Below are 14,885 nucleotides of genomic sequence, written 5' to 3' on the forward strand. Positions count from 1 at the left end.
GCTAATTTGGCCCAGTAGCTACGAGATCGTACCGTGCATACCCCCCAAAAAGGGAGGGGAAAGGTCGGATCCCCAGGTCCAATCTTTGCTATATTTCTTCCTACTCTTAGGAGCTAGGGCACGTTATATATCATTTTCATATAATTTAGGGATGAAAACATTATATTCAAACTTTTAAAACGCCAAGTTAAGTGTTTTTTTAAAGATTTTTAACTTTTGACTTTGGCCATAATTACATTTCTATGGAAATCGTCACTCAATCCGCTTCATATTCATACAAAAAAATGTATGAATGCCTGCTTTGAAGTGATACTTTATAGAATAAAGAAGCTCTAAATTATATGAAAATCATATATAACTTGCCCTAGTTGCTAAGAGCAGGAAGAAATATAGCTTAGATTGGACCTGGGGATCCGACCCTTTCCCCTCCCTTTTTGGGGGGTAGGCACGGTACGATATCGTGGCTACCGCGCCAAATCAGCTTTGTTTGACCTTAGGAACAATCGTGCCAAGCGGCATCGCCTGAGTCAAAAGTGCATACTCACTGCACTCACTTAGCTTACGAGCTCAATTTAAAAAAAATCTAAATGTTAAAGCCTTTATCTCGGAAACTATTCAATCTACAGAGACAGTTCTAATATCGTATCGTAGCAAATATAGTCTTCTTTAAAAACGTCTAAGGAAGGTACTATCAAAAACTAGTCCTTTAGGGTTAGAATCGCCCAAAACTAAACAAAAACCGAAATTTTCGCAGGTTTTTCGATTTTTGACAAAGTTGCGTTCAGCGCTCGAGGTCACCAACTTGGATTATTCATTGGACCAACATCATAAATAAGTCTGCAAAAAATCAGAACTACCGGATTTGACGCAAACGCTAAATGTATAATTTTACCGTATTATTAATTAATGAAATAAAAATAGTATTTATTATAAGTATTAATTAGTTACCTCAAAATAATCCGTCCCAGGAGTGTCGACTAACTGAACGAAGTGCTGTGCTGTGCGTCGGTCCGAGTCGCTCAGAGCACACCGCATGCTTCCGTACTCGTACTCCGCCGATCGGCACGGGAACCGTTTCTGATACAATTCAGCCAGTTACATTTATATCCTTAATATAATGTTAAAAGGCAATGCCATATCATCAGCGAAGCGAACGTGGCTCTGAATTGAACCCCTGCCCACATCAGTTACGGATAAGGGATACAGCGTGGGATGAAAATTACTCCGATCCTTAGATAGTTAGGTCCCCATCATTATGATATTATCCTTTATGGTGACGACAGGCGTGGCGTTAGTAAGAATACTTTAGACATAACCGTAGCCATAAAAAATAGTACCTATATAATAAATATTAAAAAACATCTTAAGTAATTTTGCACGGTACACTTACACACACGGATGCACTTGTACACATGTTGTGGCACATAGATATCTCCGCGAAATAGCTAGAAGCAATCGCAAGCCACAACCCCCATAACTCGCCTGGATACAATATATATTGAGTGTACTTTGTCTATATCTTGAACAGCAAGTAGGACGAAACCATAAAATATAAATTGAATAGATAAGCGTTAAAATTGCATTGCGGAGTTACAAAGACGCTGATGGCGCCAGCAAAGGAAGCAAAATGAACTTTACAGTAAATGATATAGTACCTCGTTGAGACAAGCCGCGAGGCAGGCCTCCTTGGTGGAGGTGTAGATGATAGTGTTGTCGAGACCCCGCAGCGACTTGCCCGGCACTCGTTCGAAGGCCCAGGGGCGCAGACACACGCTCTCTGTTCGGACTTGCAGCTTCACCATGTAGTACGTGTTCACCGAACGCTATCAGAAATATGTTAATTACTTTTAATAGTTTGTGGATTAAATTTATGTAATTATATTATGTTAGATTTAGTTTAAAAGTAAATGAGGATATGATTGCACATCGCAAGTATCGCATAGGTACTCTTTATCATATCATATTACATCTGGCTGATAGTAAATCACATAAACTTTATGTTCACTGAGCTCAATAAAGAGAATCTTAATATCAATCGAAGGGAAGCGCAGCGCGCCGCATCATCGATTACCGCATTTTATTAATAACTACTTACTTCGGTCTGTTCATTAGTCCTGAAAACGATTAAACTTTCTCGGGTATAGCTTGAACCGTTACAATGTTACCGAGCTTAGATTTTCCTAAGGCTGGCTGACCGATTTAATCTGAATTGTTAATCCGATCGCAGCGTCGCCGGGCTAATTGGCAGCGCCTGGAATTCCGGTTGCTATCTAACTAAAGATTTATTTGACTATTACCTAGCCCTGTATCAATGCATATCTACCCCCGTAACAGAGCACATTCAATATTGTTGCGTATAATACCTAAGGTAATACCTGACTAATAATAAAGTGAATTAGATGCTAGCAAAAGTTGGATAGTTTCAGTTCTCATACTAATATCATTAGGCAATACGTATTATGTTGTGCAAAGTTTAATATAGGCTTTAGTCTAGCGTATGTAAATGCGATGACTACTAACTAGTTCTGTGCTCGGCTATAAATAGGCGGTATACCCTGCCCGTGTAATAGGAACGGACCACGGTACCGATAAGTACACCGGCAATATTTTAACTCGCTCGTTGTTTACCATACCGGTGGCCTCAGAAAGCGTCTCATTTGTAAATTCTTCCTCAATGCCTTATACGAAACGACGAGTTTGTTGGGTTAGTTCGGTTTAGTCTAATATAGTCACCGGTAGAATACTACAGTATTTGTAACGGAGCATTCGCTTAATGGTGGCCTCTTCACAACGGATAACGCTATAACTTATTTGTAAGCAATTCATAAATATCAAGTTTAGCCAATTACATATTCAGAACATGTGTTTTTAGTATAAATATTTGAATTGATTCACCGGTTTGTTATTTTGTCATGTTTTTTTTCTAATGGTCCTATGTAATTAAAAAAACTGTTTGATTCGAATATTCAATCCAACCCAAATCTTTTCCAATCTAAGTCAATACGACGTCTGGCTTCAAAAATTGCGGTTAGACACATTAGATCAAAATTACAATCCCTTTTTGAACCAATACAGCTAGGTTTCGGCACGAAAGGTGGGTGCGAGGCAGCCGTCCATGCCCTAAGGACCTACCTTTCACTCGATGATTGCGAAATTGTTGTCAAAATTGACGTTAAAAATAATAAAAATGATTTTAATTCGGTTAGTAGAGACACCTTGCTGACAGAAGTTAAGGACAAAATTCCGGAACTATACAATTACCTTTTCTTTTGCTATTCAGACTCATCTAAATTAATGTACAAGTCACATGAATTATCTTCTGAGGTTGGCTGTCAGCAGGGTGACCCTCTCGGGCCAGCAATTTTTAGTTTGGCTATAAATCCAATTATCAAAAATTTAAAATCAAAATTCAATGTGTGGTACTTAGATGACGGAACCCTAGGAGGCGACGTGAATACTGTACTCTCTGATTTGTCTTTTATTAAGAGTAGTTTCGAAAATATTGGTTTAGAACTGAATTTCAGTAAATTATTCAAAAATCTTCTTGTACTTTGACCGAATTTGACGATCTGACTCCCAATATCAAATCAGTAGACAAGTATTCTCTTTGCCTCCTGGGTTCTCCTATATTCGAAGAATCTTTTCCCGATTATATTTCTAACTCCATAACTAAATTCAAAAGTCACACGGATCGCTTACTCGAAATTAGCCCTCATTATGCTCTTGTGATTCTTAAATTCTGCCTTTTTGTCCCTAAATTTACGTATGTGCTCCGCTGTTGTCCTTTCTGGAAACATCAAAATTTATTGTCGCCCATAGATGATTTGATCAAAATTAGTTTAGAGACGATTCTAAACATTCAGCTAAGTGAGCCTTCCTGGTCTCAAGCGTCCCTCCCTATTCGGTTTGGAGGTTTAGGAATTCGCACAATTTCCAGTGTGGCTTCCCCAGCCTTTTTGGCGTCCACTCATAGCACGTCTGGTCTCATAGGAAATATCTTAAGGGCTTTGCCCACAAACTGTGAGATCGCGGGCTTTGAGGACGCCAAAAATGCTTTTAAAATTGCTTGCCCAGGCAAACAATTTCCAGACAACCCAAATTCACAAAGGAGTTGGGATAATGTTTACTGTGATTTAACTTACAATACTCTCCTAAACAACTGTACAGGTCCAGACCGCGCGAGGCTTTTGGCGGTCGGAGCCCGGGAAGCCGGTTACTGGCTACATGCCCATCCTTCGCCCAATACTGGTACTTTCTTGGATCCGGCCTCCCTTAGACTGGCGACTGGTTTGCGACTCGGGGTTTCGGTGTGTGCGCCACACATATGCTCTTGTGGCACGGACGTGGACCGACTGGGACACCACGGATTATCTTGTCATGGAGCTTGGGACGGATGTTGGTGTGGGATGCTACCTGCGTAGACACACTGGCATCGTCCCACCTCCAACGGACTACTGTAAAAGCGGGCGGAGCGGCGGAAAGCGCCGAAATTCTAAAACGTAACAAATATAAGAGCCTCGGTAGAGAGTACCATTTTGTACCATTTGGAGTTGAAACTCTAGGTCCATGGGGTCCCAGCGCGCATAAGTTGTTCGCAGAAATCGCGAAGCGTCTGGTTGACGTAACTGGTGACCGAAGAGATGGCGGCTACCTCGTACAACGTATCAGCATTGCGATACAGCGAGGAAATGCCGCCAGCATCCTTGGTACAATGCCTCAAGGGCCTATTTTAGATTTAAGCTAGTTATTAATTTAGTTTAGTAGTACCACTGTATATATATTGTATGTAAATAAATGATTAAAAATAGTCAATTTAAAATTAGTTATGGTCGCTTTTCGAATACGCAAAATGTAATGGTAACAAACCTGCGGAGTGGCCATTGGGTTATTTGCTTGAGTGTCATTCTGCAGCAAGCAACGAGTCTCTTGTACAGGCGTCAGGGGGTTTAAAACGAAGCTGAAACAAACAATCATATTATTGTAACAAATAGACTATTTCAACAATAACATAATGCACGCCTAATATTCGGTTAACTACTCATAATAGACCCAAAAGATTTTTAACAAATAAAATCCGAAAAAGATACGTCTAAGAATTAAATCGAATGGGAATTATTCATTTGTTTGCTTGTCTTATTTCATTTTAATTTCAGTTCAATTATACATACAGTTCTAAATTTTTGTGTGAATAGTCGTAAAAGCGTGAATCATCAATTTGTATTCGGAATATAAATAGCTTTATTATATTTGCCAACTGGTAAGATTTCCAGGGAAGAGAATCTTAGTCACACGACCTAGAATTTATAGAATATAATAGTGACAATTTGGAATACAGCATGTAGTTATTAACAATTTCTCTTCGTTCCACTTTATTTCTTGCCGTTTTAGGATTGGCATACATGATAGACATGAAAGTTTTTCGCTGTATTAATAATGTAAAGCCAAACGTATGCAAGTATGGGATGAAGAAACAGATACAGGAGAGGTTTATTATTGATGTAAGCATCTTTTCTAGCGTATATTGAGCATCTTTAAGCGCTGAATAATTATAATTATAATACCTTTTAATAGGTACAGATATTTTCTTGGACAACAAACTTATCTGGAAATCCGTACAAATTTAATTAAAAAAAACCCCCTCAAACAGGTAGAGGAAGTGATAATGTGCTTTTCATATGAGGATACTCTTATTTACGAAGGATGAGTGCACATGAGATTGCGTGCCGCGGAATTTAGCTAGGACACGTGGCGCAGGCTGACGAATGCCGGGAATAGACCGCCGAGCATTGCCCCGGGAAGTGCCTGCTACTGGACTCACAGTGGAGAGAAACGCGATCGCATAACCGCAACTTCACAAATCAATAGCTCTGCATACGGACACTTACTTCTAAATGCAAGTTATATCAAAGTGAGGGTTATCAACACTGTTGCCTAAATAATATTTTCTGCAGTGGGCGACATTTATTAACGACGTTAGCCCAAATGGTGTGTTGGGTGAGAAATTAAGTACCTATTGAGATGTAATAAAATAATAACCAACTGATCCCTGTTTATCTGTTTTCGGAGCGAATTATATTTAAGGTATCCAAGTGACCTACCTCAGCATTTTGTACTGTAAACTCTTTGCCCGGTACCTACTCCCTAATACTTGTACATACTTAACTAGTTATCCCCCTGTAGGTCACTTTTCTCTAAGGCTAACACAGGCTTTGCAGTGTTCTCTTCGGACAGTCTGCGATCAAGGATAAAATATAACTAGCAATACCGGCGACAACCGACGCGACGTAGTCGGCGACGGAGTAGCGACTGCATGTTTCTTAGGAATTAAACGACATTAAAATGGTACGCAGCGCGTTACACAGTTGCTGTCGGATAACGGAGCGGTTTACCGTTTGTCTCGACAATTTGTATTTAATTTAGCTTCACAGGACCTGATCAGAGCGATGAAACATTTGAGTAGCATCGCATATACCTCAGTACCTATAGAGGCAAGTACCTAGAGTTAGACCAAGAAAAATCTCTTCAAACTTTTCTTGGTCAACTCTACCTATGGCGGCGGTCACGTGGGGCAGGGATAAATGGGAATACACCAGATTATCGAGCGCTATGGCAACAAAAATATTCAATCCCTTATTTGTATTGGCAAGTTTGTGCTGAGGCGATATGTAGGTACATGTATCAACTAATTATATAGAAACACTAGAAACGTTGAGTTTCTTTGATTTCACAACAACCGTAATAAATCTTACATGCCATGTTTTGCTGCAGGTAAAATAATAATGATAGGGAAGATGCAATAAGCACCCAACTGTCTTGCATTAATACTATACTCGTAAGAATGGTTGGCGCGCAGGTTTGATATATGGTTAGTTAATGATGGATGACGCGTCCAATTCCGATTGCCTTGCTCGTGATGACTTTATCCCAATAAAGCTATCTCATTCGAATTGTATTGCTCTTAAATGTTATTTCTGTGTTGAATGTAATTTACTCCTCAATATTAATGTAATGCGTAAATATGTCTATCTTTTTGTTATATTTGGATGTATTCTAGGGACCTACTTGGGTTCCTGGTATATAGATTACTTATTTAACACTTTTAATTTCAATGGAGCCATACACTTTAACGGTAAATGGTGATAGGTGCCCATTTTCATCAAACTCTATGTCTGATTGTGATTGAGTATGATATCTGTGAGCAACTAAGCGAACTCCCCAATACTTATTGACCGAAGCGGAGCGAAGGTCTACGTTTCCACTCGGGTATTTTGCTTTGTATGTCCGGATGTTCTCTTCTTTGTAGGACCAGATTCTATGATTAAATAGAATTATTTTGTCGGTACGGTTTTTGGAAATGTTTAAAAATGGCGGAGTTGTGATACCTTCCGCCTAAACAAATAATCGTATCGATATCATAAGAGTTTTTGCTTTTTGAGACATGTTTACAGAGTAAATGGCAAAAATTCAGAAAAATTGTATTGCTGGTTTAGGCGGTATTTAGATATTTAGTTTTTACTCGTTAGAATATTTTAGTAGGCCTATTCTCAGCAACAAGCCGAGCATGAAGATGATCAATAGAATTTATTTATTACAAGTTATCGTCCCAATCCATGTCATGTTTATTCTATTTGGAATTGTAGGTAGTAAGAACAGTACAAGGCTATCATGAATTTTAAATAGGTAAATCCAATTTTTGTTAAATATAGAATAAAGCTCCAGTTAACTAAGGCTTTGCAATCTGTCTGCTTATAAATTTTTGGCTAGCTCAACTCAAAAAACTGCGTAGAAAAGACTACATTTTGGAACAACTACTTTAAAATGATGTCTTATTGCTTGAAACAACGATATACCTATGTATATTTTGCTTGGTACCGTGTGCGGACTGCAGGCTTCCTGTGCATCTCGCTTAGCAGCTCTGGATTACCGCTATAGTAAATGGACGGAATTATATTACTCGTAAAGTGCAGTGGACGGTGAGTTGAATATTGATCCGCAGCCGATAACGCCGCGGGCGGCCCCGCTGTGGCTGCCGATTCCTTTATTACACTCGATTTCTTGTTAAGAGCCTCCAGCTTTGTAAACATTTGGCATCCTTATCTATTAACTATAGTTCGTTTTTTTAGCATTAGAAAGAACTCCACAGAAGCAAGCGTGCAGTTTTTATCAGACTCTTTAATTGTTAATAATTATTGAATTATCTAATGTAGCATGGTCAATACATATAATTTACTTCAAATTATTACCGCTAAAAGTGCCGGATTTGGAACCACAAGCTTACTTCTGCGAAGTTCTTTCTAATGCTAAAACAAACGAACTATATGGTGCCAATTCACCTCGCCTTGTTATCCAAAATATTCGCATAGCGTCTCTTTACTTAGTTTCAATAAGTTTCTGCTTAACTAAATATATTTTTTTATCATATGAGCCCAATCTTGTAGGGTTTAATTGTAGCAACCGAAGAGTTCGCCACTTCCACTTATCCATGTTCTGGATCCATCATCAGATCAGCATAGTGGTACCAAATTATTGTATTGTCATCCGTAGCATATACACGGTGGCTAAAATTTAACTGCATCCCTGTTGCCACCGAGGTTTTAGGATTATACTGAGCTACTTTTACTATGGGACCAACCCCGAAATCGCGAAAAAAAGCTTGTAAAGTTTCAATTCGATGGTTATATAGCATAATTTCTAAAATCAATTTTCCTAAGTACGAAATTCCTAAAGACAGAACATCGAAAATCAAAATGTCTAATGTACGAAATTCCTAAAAATGCATGTCCTAATACACTTTAATCGAACGATCTTATTTTCGAAAATCAATATTCCTTTGTACAAAATGCCTAAGGACAATACTTTGAAAGTCAATATGTCTAGTGCTCAAAATAGCTACGTTCAAAAAGCCTGATGACAATATATTGAAAAATCAATATTTCCGAGAACATTTCCTTCTTACTCTGAGTTGACGGAGCCCCGCTACGCGTGGTTCCTATTTCTGGGCGGCTTGCCCTTCGGGCATTTGAAGCTACCTAACGAACCTAACCTACCTACCTATTGATTTAGTTTAGTCACGGACGTGAAAACAGTACACTTTGGGGGAAAAAGCATAGAGAGGTAGGTAGGTCAGGTTCATTAGGTAGCTTCAGATGCCCGAAGGGCAAACCGCCCAGAAATAGGAGCCCCGCTGCGGGGCTCCGTCTAGTTAAATTGTAAAGGAAATGTTTTTTGAAAAGAAAGTTTTGTACGTTAGTCTTTAAGCTAAGGTCAGCTAAACGTAGGACAAATGTCGTTAGAAATTTCGCAATTTATACATTTGAAACTTAGGTCAACTGAACGTAGGAAAAAAGGTCGTTAGTATTTTCGTGCACTAGCAGTATTGTACTTTAGACATTTAAAAAATAGGTTGATTAACCGTAGGACATGTATCTTTAGGAATTTCGTACATTAGACATTTTGATTTTCGATGTTCTGGGGTCTATATTGGGTTGCATAATAATTGATTGTCCTAATGTAATATTACGCATAAAACTCATTTCGCATAATTGTTAATGTGCTGGAAATAGTAACATTTCTGAAAAATTATAACACAAACCTAACCTAACCTACCCTATTCTATACAACCTATGCAAAATATTTTAGAAAATACTTTCTGTTTCAGCTGGAGAAAAAATATGCGAAAAGAGTTTTATGCGTAACATTACATTATGACAATCAATTATTATGCGACGAGATAGGATCCCGATGTTCTGTCTTTAGGAATTTCGTACTTAGGAAATTTGATTTTAGAAATTATGCTACATACTTAACCAAATCGATACGGCTATAAGGAGTTGGTTGACTTGATAGATTTTATTAGATTTATGACATTGTTAGTTAGTTACAAGTAAAGTTAATAAACATAATAGTGTTATTAATTAAAAACAAAACAATAGGAGTGTAGAACCGTAAGTAAGAGAAGTGAGTTGCTAGATCGAAAACCTCCAAAGGTCAGTTGTAACACATCCCTTATTTTGTTAGTTATTTCATTTCCACTTCATTTCAGTGTTAACCTACTACACCATTATCTTTTAAGATTATTATCAAATAAAGCAAATGTTCACTTCACCAGTAAGTTCAGGTAATATGAAAAATATTGAGATGTGCAAAAAGTCGTAGACAGGAAGCTTGTAAAAATATAAACTTATTATTCATTAACTTTAATACTGATCTCATTACATTGTATATGTACCTATGTTTTATGATTATGGTGAAATTGTCTCAAGCAATTCGCGACGGAGTCATATACTGTACAGCCTAACTTACTAAGTTGTTCCTTACCTACACTACACGTACGCCGCCAACAAGGAGTAACACCTTTCATAGTACTTAATGCTGGATTATTCAAGTCATTACTTAATTTTAGTCAGTCGTTTGTCGACAAAACAATCATGTTTTAGTTTTAATATTCTAAAAAAACACTTATCGACACAAAATAGAGCTTGACCCGAAATACTCTTGAACAGTTTTAATAGTAGTAGTATTAGGCCTAGACATCGAGAATCACAATTTCATAGTCGCCAAAAAACAATCAATTAGAAGGATTCCACAGTGAAAGCTAATGCTATCTTTAGAGACTAACGAAACATTTGCAACAGTTACGAAAAGCGGTCGTAAAGAAAAGATATAATCTGTTTCCTGACAGCATCAGATGATCAGTCGAGATACGAGGTCATGATCCCAATAAAAATGTTGTCTCAGGCATACAAACGTAGCAGGAACAATACATTTATCGCTACAGGCCCACCCTGATCCGAAAAGCTTATACATTCACATCACATCAGGTAGGTACCTGTACTTTTCGATACTTCAGAGCTTGTATTTATCATACATGTTATATTATAAGCATCATACTGTTTGTTAAAAAACTCTCAGTCCCATAGATACAAGTGCACAACGGTTGCTTTTACGACCTATGAATGGTAATGGTGACCCAAATTTATTCTCAGTGTTTCTTTAGGGCATTTCTTTGGGTAGGCAGCTAGTAACAATGATACATATATTAGCTCGAAAAATTTCACACTGTTAATAGGATACCGAATTGATTTTCAATCGATCTGGTTTAAATTGATTTCGAGGAATCTAACGAGCGCTGTTATACTGTTACACGGTTCGCGTCAGTTAACACTAATGCCATTTATTTTTTTACCGATTTCAAAAAAAGGAGACTCGTGTTCACTTACTGTATACACATATTGTTTAATGTTAGATTTTAGTAAACAAATAATGATTAATGTAAAGTTATTATTCAGTAAACTAATTAGTCTAATTACCAATAAGTTAAAAACTGTATTCAAAGAGTTACCTACCAATACCAAGTACAGTGTCATATCAAGCAAGCGCTCAGCAACTCCCTCCGTCCGTAAATGATTACCTACATATTAAAATTCAATAACTAATAAGTTAGTGCGTTATGCGGATCATTACATCGGACAATAATAGGTTTTATAGTAATGGAAACTGAAGAGAGCTGCAATAATCTATTGAAAACGTATGCGATCACTTTTACTGTTATCCAATTTGGAGCGCGGCGAGGTTGGTTTCCGCTTTTACACGGTTTGTTGCCAACGGTTCTCGAGGCACATTGTTATTAGCCAAGAGCGTGTCATTGGAATGCCTGAACCGCGGAGGACGTGCGGCAGAGTGACACACATTCCGAGCTCCGACCTTAGCTGTGACCAACCAATGACCGCAACTAATTGACTCATATGTTTATACGTATTTTTATCAATTCTAGATACCTGCCACTTAACATATTAAGCATTAAGCCAAAATATCAAGTTGGAATTGGACTGCCTGTCGGAAGTGACAAAAACATTTGTAATTTGGTACACACAGCGCAAACATAACTTCTGTGGCTAAAACGTTATTTTCGTTCTGGATTATGATTTCTCTGTTCATTTATCAGAAATGCAACGAAGTAACCTTGAGAGAAGTAAGACCTGTCATACTGCTTTATCGTCAAATGCGATTATTTTAGTTATCTAGTCTTGTTTGGTTTTAGATCTGAGCTTACTGTTACCGAAGCTCAGTGAATTAGTGAACATTCATGTTCGTCCGATCTGTTATCTGAGACATTTGGGTTAGGGTCGTGTCCGAATCACTGACACGTCAGTTTATACATTTTCGTGATCGGCAGTTAAGGAATGACGAGTCATGGCTTTGATCAGATGTGATGCGTTTTGTTCGATTAAAGATTAGTCTCACTGGGTCAGATCAAGAGTTCGACGTTCTGATGCTGATGGTTCAATTATTTAATTGAATATCATAACGTCAAATCTTTAATACAAAATGAAAGTAACAATTATAAACATCATAATAATGACGATCGATAAATTAAGAACCGTTTAAAATTGCTTACTCTCTAAGCCGATGGCGGCAGTATTAAGATTTTTTTTTTATTGCTGAAACATTTTAAATTAATTCACTGGAGATAAAAAGAACTGTATACAGTCATGTTATAATATGTATATGCTAGAAAGTCACATATAAAATTTGCTTTAATTGGAATTTACTTGCATACTTGTTTTTGATGTGGTCGATGGGAGGTTTAACAGATATTAGCAATCGGCATCGAGCTCAGAATAAGCGCATTTAACGGTAGCACTCGATTAAATTCCTGAAATGATGGTTAATTTACATTTAGCACTAAATGAAAACCTAAATGGTGCATCTGACACGGTTACACAGGAGTGAAATGAAGATTGCAACATGCTAGAAAATTAAACACGGACTAAAGTCGATTTTTCAGGGTGTATTTTCAGATACGAGTAGGTTTTGAGATCACTTTTGCGTAATAGGTGGGTATATGTATAGTGTGTACGGAATGTAGTGGAGTCAGACCAAGATAACTCTGCAGCGATTTTTATAGCACTGACGTGCAAGTGTTATTTTAAACGTATTACGTTTAAATAACACTACGCTGCGAAGTTACATTGGTCTGACTCTAGCTACTCTTACTGATAAATATAAAAATCTTTAACCTTCTTTTATTTAGGTAGTTGAATAGTTTTTGTTTCTTAGTTATACGATAAGCCTGTAAAGTCTGTTTTTAAGGGTTCCGTACCCAAAGGGTAAAAACGGGACCCTATTACTATGACTCCGCTGTCCGTCCGTCCGTCCGTCTGTCACCAGGCTGTATCTCATGAACAGTGATAGCTAGGCAGTTGAAATCTTCACAGATGATGTATTTCTGTTGCCGCTATAACAACAAATACTAAAAAGTACGGAACCCTCGGTGGGCGAGTCCGACTCGCACTTGTCCGGTTTTTTTTTACTCCTATCATAAGGAAAAGAACGCGAGGCCGCGGTAAAGGTACATTACTGACGGCTTCTACTTTTATCGAATGCGGAACATCCATTTTGATTGCTTTCCATCGTATCCCTTGCCGCTGACTATGTCTAGTCACTTGTAGTGTTACTGGCTACATTTTGAACTGTAAAAAGACTTATATATTTGTAGTTAATACAGTTTACAAATTATCAGTTAACAGCGTGTACAATCACTACACCTTATATAAAACAAAATTTGAACAAACTCCCCCGCCGCGTCTGTCTGTATGTATGTACCTATGTTCGCGATGAGCTCAAAAACTACTGAACGAATTTTCATGCAGCTTTCACCTATCAATAGAGTGATTCTTGAGGAAGGTTTAGGAATATAATTTGTTAAGGTTTTGTGTAACCCGTGCGTAGCCGGGGCGGGTCGCCAGTGTTACCTATAAGCGTAAAGGAGCCCTTACGATGCGAGAACTCGCATACGAGTTTTATTACATTGCGGTTTTTGATCGGTCGGTTGAATTTGACGCAACCAACAGTCCGCAATGTAACTAAAATGGCATGCGAGTTCGCGCGCCGTCTAAATCAGCCCTAAGCGAATTAGCGATAGTACTAACCTGAAGGAAGCGGCGAGACAGTCGGGCTCCTCGCGACACCAGCCCTGGCACTCGTACAGGGATAGGTTGCGCACTGTGTAGTACGCCGTGCCCGTGAAGTCAACGTCCGTAAGTTTCTCGAACGCGATTCGGCCTGTTAACAAACGATTATTGACAATTAGCCTAAAAACCTTCGATGGACAAGAAATACATACCTAATAAGAATTGTACCATACAGGAAAATTTCCAAAATTGCGAAATGTCCACTTGGAAAATTTTGAGTCTCTCATATTTTATGAATATGATTAGTAGGTAGGTACCTAGTTTATTGTAAAGTGAGTATTAGAAGTGGTAATATATTTGTAATCATAAAGTGCGTCACAGTCAGCCAGGTTTGGCGATAAGCCATGTACAATATAGGAATCGAAATTTTCCATTACCAAACTGAAAGTTTCCTTTGATGCCTGGGAAATTTTCCTGAAATTTTCGACAACTTGACTGTAGGTACAACTTGTACGTGTATCTAACTAAGTAATATGTACCTACATATAGGTATGTGTATGCAATTAAAAGCTCAAGTTCATACTATATCTAATAATCTGGTCTAACCAAATTCTGGTTACCTACCAGATTCACCTATGTATGTGATTTCACTAGTATGTCTAATACATTATATCTAGTACCGAAATCTAATACATTTTACGTTTTACATAAAAAAAGGTTGTACGTATGAATAATTTATGATTTGCATTTTAGTCAAAAAGAAAACGAATGTCATTAAAGGAGAACAGGATAAAGTTAATCAGCGTAGCGAGTAAGACTAGATAAGAGAATGACGACGACAACAACGAAAACTACCTACAATGGTGAACTAAAGGATGACTCACGTTAGACCGGGCCATGTCCGGGCCGTAGCTTCCGACGCTTATTTTTCTATGACATGACAGGCGATCACGTGACGCTTTCCATAAAAAA

General features: G+C 38.0%; 1 protein-coding gene across 2 annotated transcripts in view; it reads right to left on the reverse strand.

Moving 5' to 3' along the window:
- Positions 1-14,885, reverse strand: part of LOC134804200 (uncharacterized) — a 78,685-nt gene that overhangs the window by 20,161 nt on the left and 43,639 nt on the right. For both annotated transcript variants that reach the window (XM_063777155.1, XM_063777154.1), the window contains 4 exons: positions 13,932-14,064; positions 4,867-4,957; positions 1,656-1,823; positions 949-1,077 (listed from right to left, as the gene is read on the reverse strand). In XM_063777155.1, coding sequence (XP_063633225.1) covers positions 949-1,077; positions 1,656-1,823; positions 4,867-4,957; positions 13,932-14,064 — 521 coding nt within the window. The remainder of the gene's footprint in view (positions 1-948; positions 1,078-1,655; positions 1,824-4,866; positions 4,958-13,931; positions 14,065-14,885) is intronic.

Source organism: Cydia splendana, chromosome Z (genome assembly GCF_910591565.1).
Source record: "Cydia splendana chromosome Z, ilCydSple1.2, whole genome shotgun sequence".
Taxonomy (NCBI): Eukaryota; Metazoa; Arthropoda; class Insecta; order Lepidoptera; family Tortricidae; genus Cydia; species Cydia splendana.